Source organism: Coenobita brevimanus, chromosome 18 (assembly GCF_032717465.1).
Source record: "Coenobita brevimanus isolate Jiangsu-jjx chromosome 18, ASM3271746v2, whole genome shotgun sequence".
In the NCBI taxonomy this organism is placed as follows: Eukaryota; Metazoa; Arthropoda; class Malacostraca; order Decapoda; family Coenobitidae; genus Coenobita; species Coenobita brevimanus.
Window position 1 is genome coordinate 36,418,804 of NC_136971.1, and position 21,257 is coordinate 36,440,060.

General features: G+C 41.0%; 1 protein-coding gene and 1 pseudogene across 1 annotated transcript in view; both read left to right on the forward strand.

The window, feature by feature from the left end:
* The first annotated feature begins 9,859 nt into the window (after nt 1–9,859).
* On the forward strand, nt 9,860–10,822 carry LOC145391469 (cytochrome P450 2L1 pseudogene; annotated as a pseudogene).
* A 1,355-nt stretch (nt 10,823–12,177) lies between these two features.
* LOC145391471 (cytochrome P450 2L1-like) overlaps nt 12,178–21,257 on the forward strand; it is a 41,885-nt gene continuing 32,805 nt past the window's right edge. The window contains exon 1 of the mRNA XM_080266083.1: nt 12,178–12,265. Coding sequence (XP_080122209.1) covers nt 12,178–12,265 — 88 coding nt within the window. The remainder of the gene's footprint in view (nt 12,266–21,257) is intronic.

The window sequence follows — 21,257 nt, forward strand, 5'->3', positions numbered from 1 at the left end:
CGGAGGGGGGTGCAAGGAACAGCGTGGTGGACTGAAGAGGTGAAACGGGCTGTGGCACAAAAGAAGAAAGCATACAATGAATGGATGAGAAATAGGGACGTGGAAGAAGTTGAGAGGCGGAAGAGAGAGTCATATGTAGAAAGGAAGAGAGAGGTGAAAAGATTAGTAAGAGAGAGTAAGAAGAGAGTGGATGAGGAATTTGGAAGGAATTTGAGTGTAAAGTGGAAGGACTGTAAGAAAATGTTCTGGAAAGAGGTGAAAAGAGTAAGACAGGGTGGAAGTGAAGTTAGCAGGGGAGTGAAAGATAAAAATGGTAGATTACTAGTGGAGAAGGGAGAAAAAGTGAGCAGATGGAGAGAACACTTTAAGGAATTGTTGAACGTGGAGGATGGAAGTAATGCAAGTATAAGTGGCTGGGGAATGGCTGGGAGAAGGAGGGAGGTGAGAAGACAGGAAGAAATCAGTAGGATAGAAGTTGTGGAAGCAATGAAGAAAGTTAAATCAGGGAAAGCCCCAGGAATTGATGGAGTGTGTGGTGAAATGTTGAAGCATGGGGGAGAGATAGTAGTAGAATGGATGTGGAAGATGTGCAGATTGGCCTGGGAGGAAGGTAGAGTCCCGGAGGATTGGAAGTCAGGTATAATTATTCCCTTGTACAAAGGAAAAGGGGAAAAAGAAGTGTGTGGTAATCATAGGGGCATTTGTCTTCTTAGTATAATAGGAAAAGTGTATGGTAGGATACTTATTGACAGAGTTAGAGAAAGAACAGAGAAATTAGTTGGAGAAGAACAGGGAGGCTTTAGGAAGGGAAGAGGTTGTGTAGATCAGATATTCATTCTCAGATCTTTAGTGGAAAAGTTTCTAGAGAAGGGAAAGACGTTGTATGCGGCTTTCATGGATTTGGAGAAAGCATATGACAGGGTGGATAGACTAGGATTGTGGAAAGTGTTAAGAATATATGGAATAGATGGGAAGTTGTTGAATGCTGTGAAGAGTATGTACGATGGTGCGAAGGCTGCAGTGCGTGTGGATGGTGAACTAAGTGAATTTTTCTCTTTGAAAGTTGGGTTGAAACAGGAATGTGTCATGTCTCCATGGTTGTTCAATCTGTACATGGATGGGGTAATAAAAGAGGTACAAGGTAGGGTAGTGGATGTTGGAGTGGCCCTGGTGAGAGAGGATAGTGTTTGGAAACTCCCTGTACTGTTGTTTGCAGATGATACCGTGTTGTTGAGTGAAGACGAAGGAGAGTGACAAGGCTTGGTGGATGAGTTTGAGAGAGTGTGTAGGAAACGGAATCTAAAGGTGAATGTAGGGAAGAGTAAAGTGATGGTCTTTGAGAGAGGTGAAGTCAGTGAATGTACAGCGAGGTTGGATGGTGAGGAATTGGAAAATGTGCGTACGTTTAAGTACTTGGGTAGTGTGATGAGTAAGGATGGAGGTTTGGAGGGTGAAGTGCTTGAAAGGGTACAGCAGGGAAGAAAGGTTGCTGGTTCTTTGAAAGCAGTGATAAGAAACAGGGAAATGAGCATGGAAGTGAAAAAGTTACTACATGACAGTATTGTGATACCAACTCTAACGTACGGAAGTGAAGCTTGGACGTTGTTGGAAGGACACAAGTCAAGAGTGAGAGCCGTGGAAATGAGTTATTTAAGAGGAGCCTGTGGAGTCACATGGAGAGACAGGCTGACGAATGAGGATATAAAGGAGCGTTGTGGTGTTGATGTGGATGTGATAGGAAGCGTTATGAGGAACACACTGAGGTGGTTTGGCCATGTGGAGAGGATGGAGGGTGAAAGACTGACGAAGAGAGTGTATGTGAGTGAGGTGGAAGGGGAAAGAGGGAGGGGGAGGCCGAAGATGAGATGGAGAGATGGGGTGGAGAGGTATATGAGAGAGGGGGGTGTGAGTTGGGAGCAGGGGAATGAAATGGCGGATGACAGGGCGACTTGGAGGCGATTTGTTTGTGGCCACCCCAAAGGAGATTGAGGCTTCTGGCAATAGATAGATAGATAGCTAAGGAGGCTGAGTCTCAGACTAAGGAGGCTTGTGTTAAGGAGGCTGAATTTCAAGCAAATGCTAAGGAGGCTGAATCTCAGGCTCGGATTCAGGAGGCACAGATACAGGCACAAGTTGAACTTGGCAGGATTCAGGCAGACCATGAGTATCGCATGAAACAATGTGGAACTGGATCATCTAGCTCTGATGATTTTGATGTGGCTAAAAATGTTAAACTTGTCCCTCCTTTTAATGAATCTGATTTAACAAAGTATTTTCAGTTGTTTGAGAGGGTAGCTACAGGTTTTAATTGGCCCAAGGAGTATTGGCCAGTACTCCTTCAAACTGTTCTCACCGGTAAAGCTCAAGTAACTTATGCATCTTTGCCTCAGGATCAATCTGATAATTATGATGTAGTTAAGAGCTTGATTCTTAAGGCCTATGAGCTTGTTCCTGAAGCCTATAGAGTAAAATTTAGGACAACTTACAAGCAAGATAAGCAATCCCATGTTGAGTATGCAAAAATCAAAGAAGATCTGTTAGAGCAGTGGTTAAATTCTAAGAATGTGGATTCTGATTTTGGTAAATTTAAGCAGATGATTTTGCTGGAGGACTTCAAGAGGTGTATTTATAAAGATGTGAGCCTATATCTTGATGAGAAAAGAATAGATAATTTGTCTGATGCTGCAGTTTTAGCTGATGAATATGTTCTCACTCACAAGAGATATTCTAGAGAAAAAGGGAAAGCTGAGAGTAAGTACGTTGCCTCTACTCAGAGTACAGGTAACAGGAAAGAGAATAAAGATGATGTTTCTCAGGAAGTAAATACCAGCTTCACCTCTAGATTTCAGAAAAGTAAATGTACTTATTGTAGTAAGCTTGGTCATACTACGGAGAAATGTTTCAGGAGACAGCGTGATGTGAACAAAAAGGAGTCTTTAAATATTCAGTCAATTGGTCTAGTGTCCACTCTTGAGAGTTCCCAGAACTCTTTAACTGAGTTAACTGAACCTGCTTTGAGGGGTAACTTAAATTCTCATGATGGAGCTCCTCTTTTGAGCAGTAACGTGGGTGACACTCTCAAGAGTTCATGTGCTAATTTCCTGTCTGATGGTTTTGTCAGTCCTCTGGACAGTAATGACAGAAATCAGTTAAAATATATCGTGATACAGGTGCTTGCCAATCCCTTATACTGACCAGTGTTCTAGGCTCTAATGTTAATTCCTCTGATGAAACTGTAATCTTACAAGGTGTAGGGAATAATTACTTTTCTGTCCCTCTGTGCAGAGTGAATTTAGAGTGGTTTTGTTAATGGTTCCGTTATGGTTGGGTTGGTTGAGACACTCCCAATGTCAGGTGTAACTTTCTTACTTGGAAATGATATTGGTGGAAGTCAGGTGTGTCCAGCTCCTCAGTTGTCTGGTGAGCCAGTGGCTGCGACCCATGATTGTGATGTCCCTGATGTGTTCCCTGCATGTGCTGTCACTAGGGCTAAGTCTAAAGTTACTGGTGATTTAGAGGATAATGATGATGATGATGTTATCCTAGCTGACCCTTTTCTTGCTAATTTGGACCACTCACCAGATGAGGCAGTACCCCGTAGTGTTGATAATTTGTCTCGTCAGGAGTTGGTTGAGTTGCAGGTTGCTGACCCTGAGTTGAAAGGTCTAGCTAACTCTGCTTGCAGTGAGGAAGATTCAGCTGGTGCTTCTACTTGTTATTATATAAAGTCAGGAGTACTTATGAGGAAGTGGAGACCCTCAACAGCATCAGCCGACTGTGAATGGGAGGTTGTACATCAAGTTGTCATCCCTCGTGTTTGTAGGCAGGATATCATTAGAGTGGCTCATGATTTCAGTTTGGCAGGACATCTTGGAGTTAGGAAGACTGTGGCACGCATTTTGAAACACTTCTACTGGCCAGGTATCTTCAGGGATGTTTCCTGGTATTGTAAGTCTTGTCACACCTGTCAAGTTGTGGGGAAGTGTAATCAGACCGAAAAGGTTGCACCTCTAGTTCCCATTCCTCCTTTTGAGGCGCCTTTCACCCGTGTGTTGGTGGATATTGTGGGCCCTCTTCCTAAGACTTCTTCAGGATTTTCTTATGTGTTGACCCTGATTGATATGGCTACTCGTTATCCTGAAGCCATTCCACTTAGAAATATCTCAGCAAAGAACGTGGTTAAGGAAATGCTAGGGTTCTTCACAAAGTTTGGTCTGCCCAAGGAGGTACAGTCAGACCGGGGAAGTAATTTCATGTCGAATGTTTTCAAGCAGTCTCTGAAAGAGTTGGGCATCACCCAGATCACGTCTTCAGCTTACCATCCCCAGACCCAAGGAGCGTTGGAGAGATATCATTAAAAACTCAAATCGATGCTCAAGAAATACTGTTTGGAACATCAGAAAGACTGGGATAAAGGTCTTCCATTCGTTGTGTTTGCTGCAAGAGAATCTCCAAATGAATCACTGGGCTTCTCACCTTTTGAACTACTGTTTGGCCATGAAGTAAGAGGACCCCTTAAGCTACTCAAGGAATGCTGGCTGTCGGAGGAAGATGACGTCAACCTGCTGGAGTATGTGATGAGTTCAAAGAACGGCTGTCCACTGCTTTACAGCTGGCGAGAGAGAATTTAGGAGCTGCTCAGGGGAAGATGAAGACTTGGTATGATAAGAAGTCCAGGTTGCGCCACTTTCAGCCAGGAGATCAGGTTTTGATTCTGCTACCAGTTCATGGGCAACCTCTTCAAGCCAAGTTTAGTGGTCCTTATTTCGTGGAGAAGAAACTCAGTGATGTCAACTATGTCATCGCCACACCAGATCGTAGAAAGAACAAGCAACTATGTCACATCAACATGCTAAAGTTATATCACAGGCGGGACGAAAATAATCCAGTCTGCACTGTAGCTGTTCCACCCGAGTCTGCAAGTGAAGCTCTCCCATGCAGTATGAGCCTGAGTGATAGTTTGGGGAAGAATCCTGATATCATGAATGATCTCCAGACTAAGCTTTCTCATCTACCTCCCGAGGAAAGGCAGGAGTTTTCGGCATTACTGCAGGAGTACCCGCAAGTGTTCCGTGCCACTCCAGGAAGAACCACTGTGTTGATGCATGATGTCGATGTTGGAGCCGCAAAGCCAATTAAACTGCCTCCTTACCGTGTGAACCCAGTGAAAGTTCCTCTCATCCAGAAGGAGCTTGGCTACCTGTTGGACCACAAGATGATTGAGCCCTGTCAGAGCGAGTGGAGTTCTCCTGTCACTCTGGTCCCTAAGCCAGGTGGGTCACAGCGGCTTTGCATCGACTACAGACGTGTTAATCAGATAACCAAACAGACACTTACCCTCTCCCTCGTGTGGAAGATTGCATAGACAAGATCGGAAAGGCTAGGTACATAAGTAAGTTTGATTTGTTAAAGGGATACTGGCAAGTACCTATGACTGAACGTGCTAGGGAGATCTCATGTTTTGTAACACTAGGAAAGACTTTTGCATGTTCCGTAATGCCATATGGTATGAAGAATGCACCAGCCACATTTCAGAAGCTCATGAATGTTGTAACAGAGGGTTTGGCAGGGTGTGTTGTTTATATTGATGATGTATTAATCTTCAGTGACAACTGGAAAGATCACCTATGCCATGTCAGCAAATTTCTTGAGCGTTTAGTTCATGCTAATCTTGTAGCTAATTTATCAAAGTGTGAGTTTGGTCAAGCTAAAGTTCAGTACCATGGGTACGTAATTGGTGATGGACATGTTGCACCACCAGGAGCTAAGGTTCAGGTTATAAGTGATCTTCCCAGACCTAAAAGTAGGAAGGAGCTACAAAGATTTTTGGGAATGGTAGGTTATTACAGGAGATTTGTTCTTAACTTTTCTATTCTTGTATCACCACTTACAGACCTACTGAAAAAGGGAGTTAAATTTGTCTGGACCGATAACTGTGAATCCTCTTTCAACAAACTTAAAGCTATTCTATTAAGTCAGCCAGTGCTCGCTACTCCAAATTTTGCTAAGCCTTTTAAGATGGCTGTTGATGCAAGTGATACAGGAGCTGGGGCTGTTTTGCTGCAAGAGGATGATCAGGGTATTGAACACCCTGTATCTTCCTACAGTAAGAAGTTCACTCCACCTCAAAAGAACTACTCAACTATTGAGAAAGAGCTTTTGGCCTTGATTTTGGGTTTACAGCATTTTTCATTTTATTTGTTTTCTGGTTTTGTCCACATAGTCATTTATACCGATCATAACCCACTGAAATTCCTTAGTAAGTTTAAAGATAAAAATCAGAGATTGACAAGATGGAGTCTACTTCTTCAGGAGTATTCATTAGACATACAACATGTCAAGGGGAAAGAAAATGTTATTGCAGATTGCTTATCTAGACTTCAGACAGATTGTTTTAGAGTAATAAGAAATTTCCTTTGTAAATTTCCTTTTCTTTGTGGGGAGGTGTTACATAGCCTATGATTTCATCATCCTTTGTGTAATTCTAACGTACAGTGTGCTGCCTGTTTGATCACGAGCGTGTTCTGCCTCAGTCCCCTCCTTCTACCGTTATAGTAGAGTAAGTCGTCCTTTCTTTTGTTCAGTGCGGGATTGTCAACTCTTTGTCCCCATGGCTTCATTTGCGCGTCCTTCTTACAAGTTGTATCAAGCTCTGCTGGCCCCTATATAATGAGCTCAGTCTCTGCATCATTGCCACTTAGATCTACTCCTCATTTTGTTCACATCTCTGTCCTCCCCTTTACAGTTATTATTATTGTGAGTGCTCAGAAAGTCTCCAACCATCTAGCAGCTGTGTAATTTGAGTATAACTGTTATTGCATTTTTTCCTTGTACTGTATAGCATAAGGTGTTGATTTGTAGGCCTAGTGAGTTTTTTTTTTTTTGTAATTTATGTAGGATTCATTTTGTCAGCCAGTTTTAATATTACTTTGTATCTGTAATAATTTATCTTGCATTAACTGAGCATTACCCAGTGTATTTTCATTTTATCAGGGCTGACTTAGATAAATTTACTCTTGCTAATTTCGTGTTAATAGAGGCTATTTGCAGTTAACCATATATTTACTTGTTTTTGCCATTACATTATCCTTATGAGTCATGAATGTTTTGTTGTTAGTTTGAGCATTAAACTTTAACTTGTAATTTTACCTAACTCTTTTGTTTTGAACCTGGAACTTTACGGGACAGTAGTGATTTTTAGTATTCTCACTTAAAGTGTACATTATCTTTCTCTGTTCCGTAACAATATATATATAAACTGAACAAAGTCTACTCATGTCATCCTGAAAATATAAGCGAGATCCCGTGTTGCAGGAGTTCATCAAGGAACACAAAGCAACTCTGGACCCGTCTCACCCCAGGGACCTAGTCGACTTCTACCTAATTGAGCTGCAGCAGTTTAAGGATTCCCCTCAAGACGATACTTTGTCAGGTGAGGCCACGATAAAAGAGACAACTGTTTATAGACAGGCGGCGATCAGGGTATACTTTGTTGGTGGGGTGTGACAAGGTGGTGTTATTACCCAATAGAGGCACCACTGACACTTATAAGTTGGGTATTGTATGCCTATTATATATATATATATAGATATATATAAATATATATATATATATATATATATATATATATATATATATATATATATATATTATATGCACAGCATATTAGAGCAAAATGGGCATCTCTGCATCTTGAATGCAAAGCTGTAACAAGAGATAAACGAATATTATGGTGCATGTACTAGTCATCAAGAAGTGCTTCAGAAAGGATTTAGAGCTGTAGCACTGTTTTTTTTCTGGCACTTAGCTACGCAAAAGAAGCTGTAAAAGACGAAAATTTCCACCAAGTGAAAGTGAATGAAGTATAAAGGGGTAGTATTTATAACGAAGGGAGGCGCTGCATAGCCTACTCATTTCACTTTATCTTGGTCTAAAATCATCTTCTCTCTAGCTTGAATTCTGAACTGTTAAATTATGGAAACTATATTATGATGCTGGTCAGATTCTTGTCAGTTAAGATGGTTCTCTACCATCTCATCCTTAGCGATTTATTTTTGGATACGGCTGATTAATATGAACTTGTATAGGTACGTTATATAAGCCGAGTAGTCTGATATTAAAATGGTTTATATACCATAGAGGAGGTAAGCAAGGTGTTAGAAGTAAAATACACTTCTTAGGAAGAGGTGTTAAGGAGCTTCCTTAACTGACGGGAATGCTTGCATGAATCTGACTCCTACAGTCCAAAAAAAAAAAAAAAAGCTAAAAACAATCTGAATGCGAAGAAAACCGACTGAACTAGAAAGAACACAGTCTAAAAGGACGTAATAGGACTGGGGGAGATAATAATACGGTAATAATAATAAAAATAATAATAATAATAATGATTATTATAATAATAATAATTATTATTATTATTATTATACAAATAATAGTAATAATAATAATAATAAAGAACCTGGATATATTTTCTCAGAGGTGGATTTGAAGGAGATGATAAGTTATTCTTATTTATTCTTTCTAGATAATCAAAAGTCTTTGAAAAAAGAAAAAAAATGAAGTCCATATTTTACAGACAGGTTTAAACGTAATGAATTGTAATTTCCATTGTTTTTTTTTCAAGGCAGTGCATGAAAAACTATGGTTATATTTCCGAAAAAGATTTGCTGATGATCAATGACTTGCACTGGTCCTTTTAGAATTTGTAAAAGAAGAGGGAATGTTTACTTTTATAGATGGATTTCATGACGGATAACTGCATTTACTCGTACTTGTTCCCTTGAGGCAGTAAAAAAGCCCCCAAAGTATGTTTGCACTCCAGACATTGATTTGAGGGTGATGAGTGACATATTTATCATCAAAAAATCGAAAAGATTATGATTATTTTTTCAGAGACGGATTTGAAGGTGATGACCAGGGACTTTCATTGGTCTTTTTTTGAGGTAGTAAAGAAAGAAATCTGTTTAAGTTTCAGAGAATGATTTGAAAACGATGATCTGTTACACTTAAAAGTTGAAAAGAGTATATTTTTTTGTTCAGATGACGACTTGACTGAGGTGATGACCGAATTGTTTATCGGCGGCGTTGACACCACGACGTCATTCCTGCGCTGGGCGATCAAGTACCTGGCCAAGTACCCGCAGGTGCAGGCCAGGTTACAGCGGGACATCGACGCCGTGGTTCCTAAGGGCGGCTTCCTCTACTACCACGAGAGGAGCAAGTGGGGATGAAGGTTTTGCTCTCTTTCTGTCTGTCTGTCTGTCTGTCTCTCTCTCTCTCTCTCTCTCTCTCTCTCTCTCTCTCTATGTGCTTATGTTTTTGCTTTTCTGTCCCTCTGTGTCTGTTTATCTTAACTTTGTGTATATGTCTTGCTGTTTTGTCTGTCTCTGTGTTTATTTCCTTAACTCTCATTCTTTTCATGTTTTGTCTGTCACTCTTTTACCTTCTTAACTCTCTGCTTTTCTTTCTGCCTCTCGGTATGTGAATCTGTTTTCTATCTGTCTGCAATAGACCATTAATTTTATTGGCGTTAGAGGAGGTATCCGGTCTCAGGGAGCCTTCTCTTTGTTTATTACGATGATGATGATGAAAATGATGTTGATGAAAATCATAATGACGATGGCGATGATGACAATGATGGCGATGAAATAAATCTTAAACACACACACACACACACACACACACACACACACACACACACACACACACACACACACACACACACACACAAACAAACATTCTCTCTCTCTCTCTCTCTCTCTCTCTCTCTCTCTCTCTCTCTAACTCCAGTCCCTTCCCCAGGCTTCCCTACCTGGAGGCCTTCATCCACGAGGTCCACCGTTGCGTTTCCCTTATTCCAATGGCCGTCGCACACACCGCCTCGCAGGACACACAGATCGAGGGCTACACCATCCCCAAGGTTAGTGTTCCTCCCCACACCCCTCTCTCTCTCTCTTTATACCTATGTACCTATCCACTTACCTACCTATCTACCTAATCTACCCATCTCCCCAGGGCACAGTGGTACTTCCCCACCTAGAGTGCTGCCACAAGGACCCTAAGTACTGGGAGCAGCCACACCACTTCCACCCCGACCACTTCATCAACCCAGACGGATCCTTCAACGCCAAGAAAGAAGGATTCGTCCCTTTTTCTATTGGTATGTTCAATAGAACCCCATGTTATGCTGTACGTTGGTAGGCGTGCATTATATGTTCGTTATGTGATGGTAGGGAAAACTTTTCCTCCTTATGCGATGGTAGGTACAATATTTCCTCGATTTGCGAAGGTAGGTACAATATTTCCCCTTTATGTGATGGTAGGTACAATAGTTCCTCGTTATATGGCCTTGTACTAGTAATGGGATCAATGTAAGCTATATATGCCCCCTCCACTTCACCTATTTTAAACCTTTTGGAAGGGATACTTTTTCTTCTGCCGTTCAGCCTTTCCTCTCATATTTTTGCATTAAAAAAAAGAAAAATCAAATCCAATACCTCCTGACACCCTGGAATTAATCGATTTTGGAATTCCCTTCATGTGTAAAACTTACAGGGAATATTTTCTTTTAATATCTGTCAGTCTTTGACTCCATATCGTAGCACAAAATAAAAAAAAATCCACCTCCACACCATCAGGTCGACGGTCGTGTCCTGGTGAGAGTCTGGCCAGGGTGGAAGTGTTTGTGTTCCTGACGGTGCTCCTGCAGAACTTCTCTTTCGCACCACCACCAGGACTTGAACTCACCATGGACAAGGACCCTGAAGTTCTCATCTTCAATGCACCCAAGCCCTACAGAGTCATCATCACTGAGAGGGTGTGATGGTGAAATGAAAGTGAAAGCAGGGAGTGGTGAAGTGAAACAGAGAGGGAGTGATGGAGAGGGAGTGATGAAGAGATTGTGAGATGATGGAGGGGTAAGGAGGGAACGGTGAAGTGAAACAGGGAGGCGGAGTGCGAGGAAGGCTCTCTCATCCTTCACTTCCTTGGACATAACAACCGGCAGGAAATAATAAGAAATGCAACATAATACCCGGAAAGAAGCAAGGAGGCTGTAATTCAAAATTACAGAAGATAGATAGACAGATAGATGGATAGATAGAGAGATAGACAGATGGAGAGATAGATAGGTATGTACACACGTCAGAAAATTGGCTCCTGGGATACACTGCTATGTAATTCACGCCACTCAAAAGATTCTTCAGTTGTTATTACTCCCTGCTTGGCATTAACTAACAAGTGACTTATTCATGAACAAATTATTTCCCATATACCACGATCTTTTACTTCATGCATTAATGAGGAGTTTATCAAGGGTTTCCTGGACATCTAAATATACTGCAGAATGTTGGTAGTGTTACAAAGGAATAAAAATATCTTATTTCAGATATTATTATTTTCAACATCCTTTTTAAAAACTGAAGTCAACTGAACAATATTATATGGATTTTTTTTCACCGCCTTGTAGTCTCGATTACTTGATTTTCTTTTTTACCTTCCACTTGTAAACTCATGAACTCTGTACCTTCGTCACCTTTTCCTGCCGTTAATATTATTATTATTGTTGGTATTATTATTAGTAGTAGTAGTAGTAGTAGTAGTAATAGTAGTAGTAGCAGTAGTAGTAGTAGTATATTTTTTTGGAGGGGGGATTTCTTGGATCATCGATAATTTTGTAGTAGTAGTAGCAGCAGTAGTAGTAAAAGTAGTAGTATTAGTAGTGGTGGTGGTAACAGTAGTAGTGGTAGTAGCAGTAGTAGTTACAACCCCAGGCTCATCTGGACGTGAACTAGGTGGACTGCAGGCTCAAGTCCCCCTTCTCCTGCAGTCAACCATCCACCTTTTGGAGGATAAGGAGGAAGGTGAGGGAAGCTCTTACAACCAGGCAGAGGAGCCATCCAGTTATATCGGTGCCACCACGTGAAGGCGTCCCTCTCCAACACCAGGGTCTTAAGATAAACAAACTTTATCCTAGAGTCTGATGGGCAGGGGAGTGGAGTTAGCGAATGAATCACCCGTATTTGTTGTTTGAGAGAGAGAGAGAGAGAGAGAGAGAGAGAGAGAGAGACGGTGGAGAGTAAGGGAGGGAGAAAGATAATGAGGGAGGAAGATGTAGCACATGCATAGATGAAAAGGACCTTAAGTTGCTCAAGTGTTTACGGAAGTGCACTGGTGGGGATGGTGACGGTGATGCTGTTGTCAGGGCTGTTGCTGTTGCTGTTGCTGCTGTACTTCGCTCTCAGGCGCCCACCCGGGATCCCCCCTGGTAAGTATTGAGGCTGGAGGGACGACAGATTGACGGCGGTGTTCTAGATATATTGTAATTGACTGTTGAAATTGTAACACATCTTCCTCACTGATCTCTCTCTCTCTCTCTCTCTCTCTCTCTCTCTCTCTCCTTTGCCTGTTACACCTTCATATCATCTTGCATGTATGTTACTGCTACACACAATATCAATATCAAATCACTGTCCCTTAACTAACATACGAAACAATAATACGATACAGTAACCCAAACATATCGCTAAGGAAGAGATGATTCAAAGCCTCTTATATGCCACCCAGAACCACATTGTTACGTGAAAACAAACACACACACACACACACACACACACACACACACACACACACACACACACACACACACACACACACACACACAGAACTGGGTCTCTCACTCATTAATGTTTCCAGCAGTGAGACCTGAACATGTTCTCTTGCCTCTGTGTGTTGTGCATGGAGCGGTGGTGGATCTATTAGTGGCTGTAGTGGAGTGCTGGTTACATATAGGCTTCACTAAATCCCTCACTGATGAAGAGGGACGCCCTTATGTGGTGACGCAGATATAAGTGGGCAGCTCCTTTGACTGGTTATAAAAAAAAAAAAAGCAACGCTACGCTATTGCAACACTCCATCCGAACAAGCACATACCCCCACCTCCCTGCGAACCTAACAAAGTGCATAACACAGCCCTCCCCACCCCACCCTCTGTATAACACAGAGGAATTAACACTTAAGAATTTCAGTAGTGAATCCATGGTAACAAACAGCCATTTTTTTTTTTTATGATTACCCCTAAGATTTCTTATGCAGGTCGCATTGAAATCTATGAAATTTTGCCATTCTATTATTTAAAAAAAAGAAAAAAGAAAAGAAACTACTTAGCATTCTACCTATGAAAAGGCACCAGTCCACAATAAGACATATCTATGTGAAATTTAATGACTCTATAGTGAATACTTTCTGAGTTCTGGCACGGAAATGAATATCTCAAGCCCATCTATTTTTGTTTATCCCAGTGATTACAATACCCCCTCTGATTTTGTCAAGTGGAGGGTAAAAAACTGAAAAATGCGTTATCGGACTACATGTTTTTTATGTTACTCTTTCTATTCCATGGATATTCTCGCTGGTGGGAGAGTGCCAGCCAAAATTTTCCTTTCCCTATGCTGGCGAAGATTGGGGGAAACTAGAGTCTGCTGAAAAAATGGTACATGTGAAAGTCTAAGTGTTGCAATGGCTGTTTGTGCTTTAGTCTATATATGCCGCTGGTAGAACTCGAAGTGAGAGAACATGACAAGCTTTGGAAGGGCACACTGTAGTAGACTTATATTTATCTGGCAGAACTAGGCCACTTCCACAATATGAATAAATTGAGGAATGATGAAATTTATTAAGCCTTTGTAGGGATGGGAATGACTCTTCTTGGTCACTAGTTCTATTAGCTCTCCAATCTGACTACCTTTGGCCATCAACCAAGGTGAAAGGGGTTAAAGTAAACGCGCTATACCGACACCCACATGTCCTCCACAGCCAGAATGCAGGGACGGATTTGGGGCTGGGGTGGGAGGGCGGGGTTCTCCTTTTTTCGGCAGACCAATGATTACTTATATTGGAAACAATGTTGTTTCACTTGATATATGATATATTTTCCATAAGTGTCATAGCAATCATTTTCAAAAAAATAGTGATTTAACACAATCTAAGGATTTCAGTAGTTAATTACAAAGATTTCAAACTTGTATTTCCGCCAGAAATGACCTCCCCCTCTTCCATTTTCCAAAGTGCTAGCTCCAGCACTGAAATGAAAGCACACGCACAATGAGACGAGTACCCTACCAATCACACCACCGAAGCTTCTAATGAAGGGAATAAGGAGATACTGTGAAAAGAACAGTCTACATGGAAAGAAAAAGCATCTTATAGAGGTGAACAGTGGTTCCTAAATTAGCTAATGTTAATATGTTTTCATAATGCTGACAGTTCTGAATAACTGTTTACTGTATTTCACATCTTGTATAAGCTTCACAATTTATGATGTGTTGATATTATCAGGCATACATATAAACATTATGTGACTGGAGAACATTTTCGTCCACTGTTTTAAAATGCCAGGACTTGATGTGTAAAGACATATATATATTTTTTTTAATACAGTAGAGTGAAGAATTACTGTACCGTGGAGCAGCATCTTCCTCCGACAGCTGTTGTCCAGTAGCTCAATCAATTCACCATGATCGCAGCTTACACACATACATAGACTACATACTCGTACATATCTACACACGTGGATTTGGACTTACTGTATATACTTTCTGGAATACACATGTCACTTTGGTAATGATATCTCTTACTCTTTCTGTGTGTGTGTGTGTGTGTGTGTGTGTGTGTGTGTGTGTGTCCCAGCCCATCCCCATAGTCAGCCACCACCGCAGTGACCCTTCTTAGCTATCTTTTTGCCCCGGCCGCCCCCAACTACCCCAGGTGAAACTTTCCCTGGGTAGGAGTCCATCAGAATTATTATGCCCTGAAGCACTGGGTTCTGGGGGTATTTTTGGTTCATGGTAAAACCGGCTAACTCTAGATAGGTAATCTTAATTTTGTTACTATATTAGGTAACGTGGAGTCTGACGGACCCCACGGAAAAAAAATAAAAAACAATACTTCCGTTTGAGATATTTCAAACTGCTTCAATACACAAATAATTCATCCCTTTATCTTTAAATAGGGCCAGAAAAAATAAAGTTTAATTGAAAAAATTTATATTTTTTTAAAGTTTATACAAAAATGATTAAGTTTTAGGTATACTAATTTTAAAATTAAATCTTGCAAAATTGATAAGTAATATCACGATTCTTTGGATGGTCTGCAGTAGACCGATGTTGGGACCTTCTGTATACAAAAGGAGAAAGACAGGAAATTGAAATAAAAAAATCACAAGAGGGCTCAACTGAGGTTACATTATAGGTAATCTGGGGTCTAACATACCCCAATGGCTCTATAGAGCAAAATCAGAGCCAGGTACAGCTATGACCCCATCATCCCCATGAAGAGCATCACTAGGCAGGAAGGTAATGAGACGGACAGATCTGTAGACCTTATGCTCATATTTTTAGAAATTAAATTTCTGGGACTGGGGTTTCTGAGACCCCACATTACCTATCTAGGGTTAAGAAGTATTATAAAGAACAAAGTCAGCCAAGAGTTGGGCGAAAGCTAATCAAGCTGAAGAGTGTATGAGCAAAGTTTTCAAAGGACTGGGAGGGTACGACGAAAAGCATTACATTCATACACACATACACTCACGCACAAAATCTCATCTACTACTCTATAGCATTTACTTCACACTTAAATTTACAGTCAGGGTATAAGTTCACTGACACAACTCTGCTGACTGTGACAATGGAAGATGTTACATGAAAAGTTTTTGTGACTGTAAAATGAAGCACACAACAAAGTATGTAAAAGAAGTTTTCTCTGTGATAGAAGGTGTTACAGGAACTGTTTTGATGTGACTACAATATGTAATACGCAATGACTGAGTATGAGAAAAAGAATACACTCCATCTTTGGGGGAGGATTGAGAAATATGGAAGGCAGAACACAATGGTAGCAAAAGACTGTCAAGGAATTTTGCTCATGGCATTACCCGCACATTACTTTCCTATCTGACACATCATGCAATTAGAAATTATCAATGGGCAGAGAAACATACCAAGTTTCAACTTAGAATTATTTGCCACTCGAAGAAAGTGAGAACAAAAAGGTGAAATATGGGGCGAACTTTTGCCCCAGCTGTATATGTACTATCTATGTGTACAGAACCATTAAACTTCACAGAATACGTTTTAAGTACGCACATACACACTCCTCATACTTCCACCTGGCAGTATCCATTCTTTACCCCCTTAACCGTGAGGCATCACTTTTGTGAAGCTCGGGTGCAATGGATCATACCGTGAGGCATCACTTTTGTGATTCTGTGTTATTTTGAATTCTCCCGGGCTTACAAGTGGTGGCTTGTATCATCTATCAGTACTCCCAGTGTCCAACACTAGTCAGCACTCCAAATCCATCTGTACTCCCATCCATTGTTGACCATTTTAGCCATTTTTCCCCGTTCCTGACTCCCCTCCCTACCTCCCCTAAATTACCCTGTCCTCTTGCCTCCCCGGCCGCGCTGCGCTAAAGCAAAATTCCCCCGGAATTATCCACTGATTTCATCCATTGAAATAAGCCTTATGCCCTATTCTTATACAAAATAATATATACCAAAAAGAAATAAGGTAAGTGATAGTGCTATACACCTTGATTTGGCTAATTATCACCTGACAACAACTCACGTGCACTCGTTCGCTAATATCCCAGGGAAATTTCCCCTTTGAAATATGCCGTATAATCTATTCTCGTAATAAAAATATTTATAAGAAAGGAAGGGAGAAGCCTAAGTGACATTTACATTCACCTGGAACTACCTACTTTTTTCTGTATTTTCGAGATCCTACTAATCAATTTTTAGCATGTACTGCTACTGTCCACCATTAGTCAGCACTCCTAATCTCATCTGTGCTCCCATCCATTGTTGACAATTTAGCCATTTTCCCCCATTCTTGACTCCCCTCCCTACCTCCCCTCCAGTACCCTCTCACCCCTCCCTACTTCACCTCCTTTACCCTTTCCTATCGCCTGCCCTGCCGCGCTGCGCTAAAGCAAATTTCCCCCAGATTTTTCCACTGATTTCATCCATTGAAATAAGCCCTATCCCCTATACTTATACAAAATAATATATACCAAAAAGAAATAAGGTAAGTGATAGTGGTATACACCTGGAATTGGCTAATTATCACCTGACAACACCTCACATGCACTCGTTCGCTAAATTCCCACGGTAATTTCCCTTCTGAAATATGCCTTGTAATCTATTTCCGTAATAAAAATATATATCAGAAAGCAAAGGAGAAGCCTAAGTGACATTTACATTCACCTGGAACAACCTATTTCTTTATGTATTGCCGAGATTTCCTACCAATAATTTCTTAGCATGTAAGTTAGCAGCTGTCAGCCCCATTTCTTTATGTATTGCCGAGATTTCCTACCAATAATTTCTTAGCATGTAAGTTAGCAGATGTCAGCCCCATTGTCACTGTCAACCCTTACCTTCTCAGATAAGCCGTGCCATTCAGTTCCTCGTCCTCCTCTGTGGTCAAAGCATGTCTCACTCGCACCCCGCCATTTCTGCCGCTTCTGCGCCCATTGTAAAGGGCCCCGTGACCTCTACCCCCAGAAAAACTCGTGTGGGAAGCAGGAAAGGACTAAGTGACTGCAGTGGAACGTGAACTAGCCGAATTATCAATGATAATGATGGATAGTGACTATGATCCTTCGGGTGATTTGTGAGATGAGCCTGGTGAGGAAATCGTGCCAGAAACTCCTAGTACGAGTGCTTCAGTGTCCCACGTTATCCCAAGCTCCAAAGGAAAGGAGCCCTTAGTGCAGCAAGGGAAGGAATTTGGGAAGGCTCTCTACGTATTTTACTGAATGAAAAATTGAATGACTTCAGTGACAATATACTAATACTACTGAAGGAAACTTATGGATAAAGACTGCAGATATATATAAGTGTTATATAACAATAGGAATTTAAAGGGTGAGTGTTTGTTTGAATAATAAATGACAGAATACCAGCGGCGAACTAGCGAAAGTGGGAAGGTCATACGCGTTTGTAATTTTCATTGCTTTCACAGTGGGTTTTTTTTTTGGAGTATGGATTCCAAACTACTTGATAATCATAGAATAGTGTTTCTAGTGATAATATCTGGCTGTGGTAATCATATTACAGGTTGTCGGGAAGTGTAAAGTGGAGACTTCGTTACCCAAATTCAGAGGTCTCCACAAGTCCTACGGTACTCGACGAAGGCTCAATAAACATCCCAGGAGAAAGCTGAAGGTATGTGCCATAAGCAGATATAATTTTAATATTCTAAGACTAATAACTGATTTTTGGCAAATATTTTTAGAGAGTCTGTCAGAGCCCGAATATGCCCGCGGGACACGCAAGACAGAGCAAAACAAGCCCGCGGTTAAGGGGTTACTCAGGGCATCAACAACAACAACAGTTTATGGGGAGACACTAAGCTGTCCCACGTATATGCTTTAAGTACTGTATGCACCCAAACCATGCTCCACTCCCCCCCTCACTCACCCTTGCATTACTCGTTTCACTTCGAGATTAGACGGTTGCTGGCCTCTTGAATGTTTTATGCGAGTCGATTAAGACTTGTTGGCAACAGCAAAACGTATTCTGGAGTAAGACAGCGTATTGGGAGGGGATTATGGCTGCTCTGTTATCATATGACGGAACTGGTGCACTCCTACAACTTAATACTGCCAGACTGTTGTGGGATAAATTTTTTTGTGATTCAATTAGAAGGAGTTGTTGAAAGTAGTAGAGCGTGTTCCGTACTAAAAAAAGAAAAAAAAATACACCTTAGATGAGATCTTGGATATTGCATACTACCTCTGATAAGGCAGCAGATTTGACTGGGGAGTTGTAACCACTAGGCCTTCAGGCACTATGATGCGCTGATTCACATGTAAAAAAAAAAAGAGAATAAATAAATAATAACCAATAAATGCTTTAACCGGGCATTTACTCAGACCTGACAAATATCTCAAACGCCTTTCAGTTCAGTTGATAACCAAGTGCAGTCAGATTAGAGGGCTGAATTAAAAAGAACCCAAGCTGACCAGTCTTACCCATAAGCAACACTCGTCAAATTTCATGCAACCACGATAAAGTATTCAGACTGTGAGAATGGCTCAGTTCCGTGAGATGAAAACAAACCAACCATATACAGTCAAAGGAAACACATATATAAACTAGTTATTCAGTATTTCAAGGCATCACACAAAACTCAACCATCCAGACTTATATTCCAGTTCCAAAGAAAGGAAGTTCCTCTGACCCCTCTGATTACAGACCAAAAGCTGTCATATCTTCTCCTGGTAAAGTACAGTATTTGAAATTCTAATTAATAAGCACATAGTTAAACATCTTGAATCCAACAACGTAATTAGTGATAGATAATATGGTTTTCGCCACGAAAGATCCACCATTGGCATACTCAATCTCCTGACTCATACCATCCATCAATTAATTGACCAACATGGAGAAACTCATGCAGTAACCCTTGATAATACTAAAGCTTTCGACAGACTGTGGCACCGTTCTCTGCTGTCCAAACTCACTTGCTATGAACTAACGTCTTTTGTTCCTCTGCTTTCTTCATATCTCTACGACAGAAAAATAAGAGTAAAAGTAGATTATGTATATTCCAATTTCCACTCAATTAATGCCGGCGTGCCACAGGGATCAGCTCTGGCACCAACCTTCTTCCTGGTTCACATTAATGATCTCTTACCTGTCACCGTTCGCTCGTTCAAAGAGTCCCTGCACCTTTAGAGGAGGCCGGGCCATACATAAGCCCGATCAGTGGGGTATGGGCTGGTTAAAAAACAGTAAGGGGGGAGGACAGAACCTGGGGATTGCCCAGCACACACGTCCTGTCTCCTGGCTGGCTTTGTTGTGTGTGTGTATCTGTCACCCACAAACCCATCCACTCATATGGTGATGACTGAACACTTCACACTTCATTCATACTCAAACACCGTTTACAAAGTCTAATATTTCTAGCTCTCAACTCAGTACAGCATCTTCATAAATCAAGATTTATCTATGATCAATGATTGGGCACAAAACAATTTTGTCTCATTTAATGCTAGTAAAACTAAATACAGTATATACAATTTACTGTTAGATAGATATTGCCAGATTCATATATTACCTTCAGTGCTACTAATATTCCCATCTCCAAAAGTATTGAAATTCTCTGTGTCTCAACAATGCCCTCAGCTGGACCTCTCATGTCAGATCACTTGTTAAAACTGCCTCAAACTTGGATTATCGTACAGAGTCCGTAAATTCTTCACTGACGAGCAGTGAGCTATAATTTATAAAAGTCATGTGCGCTCTCAGCTTGAATATTGCTCACCCCATGTGGAATGACGTGGAGAGGTTGCGCTAAAACAACTAGACAAAATTCAGAACAAAGCTGTTGGAATTATTAATAACCCTGCTATTATAAATAAACTACCTCCCCTACAAGTAAGAAGGAATGTTGCCTCCCTTGCACTATTTTACAGAAACTTTTATGGCAAATACCCAGACGAAGTTGCTTCCATTGTGGCACCTCTCCATGCTTCCCTCGTGCTACACGGGCATCTGGTAGCGCTCATGACTGGAATATACCACAGCCATATTGCACAACTTTTGCCTATTAGAATTCTTTTTTTTTTTTTCCCGAATTGCATCTCTCTGGAACTCGCTTCCCCGGAGTTGTTTCCCCCCAAACTTCAACCTACAGCCGTTCAAGTCCAATTGTTAACAGATATTTTATGAATCGAGGACGCCAAAAATCTGGTGTATGGATTTTTTTTTTTTTCATTTGTTTTTACTTCTTCTATTCTGCTGTTAAAAAAAAAAAAATGATTGTCCTTGTGCCTATACAAAGTGGCAGAGAGATTTATGAAAAACTTTTGGAGGTTATTCTTGGGCTAATTTTTATTATTTAATATCATACATCGACAGCCTTAAGTTGATTCAGAGTAATACATGCTACATCAACATGGGTCTAATTCACACCAGTTATGGAGTTATAATTACTGAGGATCCTATGGGTGAATTTTGAGGGAGACCAATTTCTTCTGTAAGGTCATTAGTAACTGTAGCTCCATACCGGCTGAGAATCTGACCCATGATGATACATCATTTCTTAATTATAATTAAAACTGGATTAAACTCGTGAAGTCATACTGACCAGCAGCAGCCCCTGTCCCTGCCGCACCATCAACACTCATGGTGGACTAAAATAATGATTCCTGCCACCCCTGCTCTCTCTCTCTCTCTCTCTCTCTCTCTC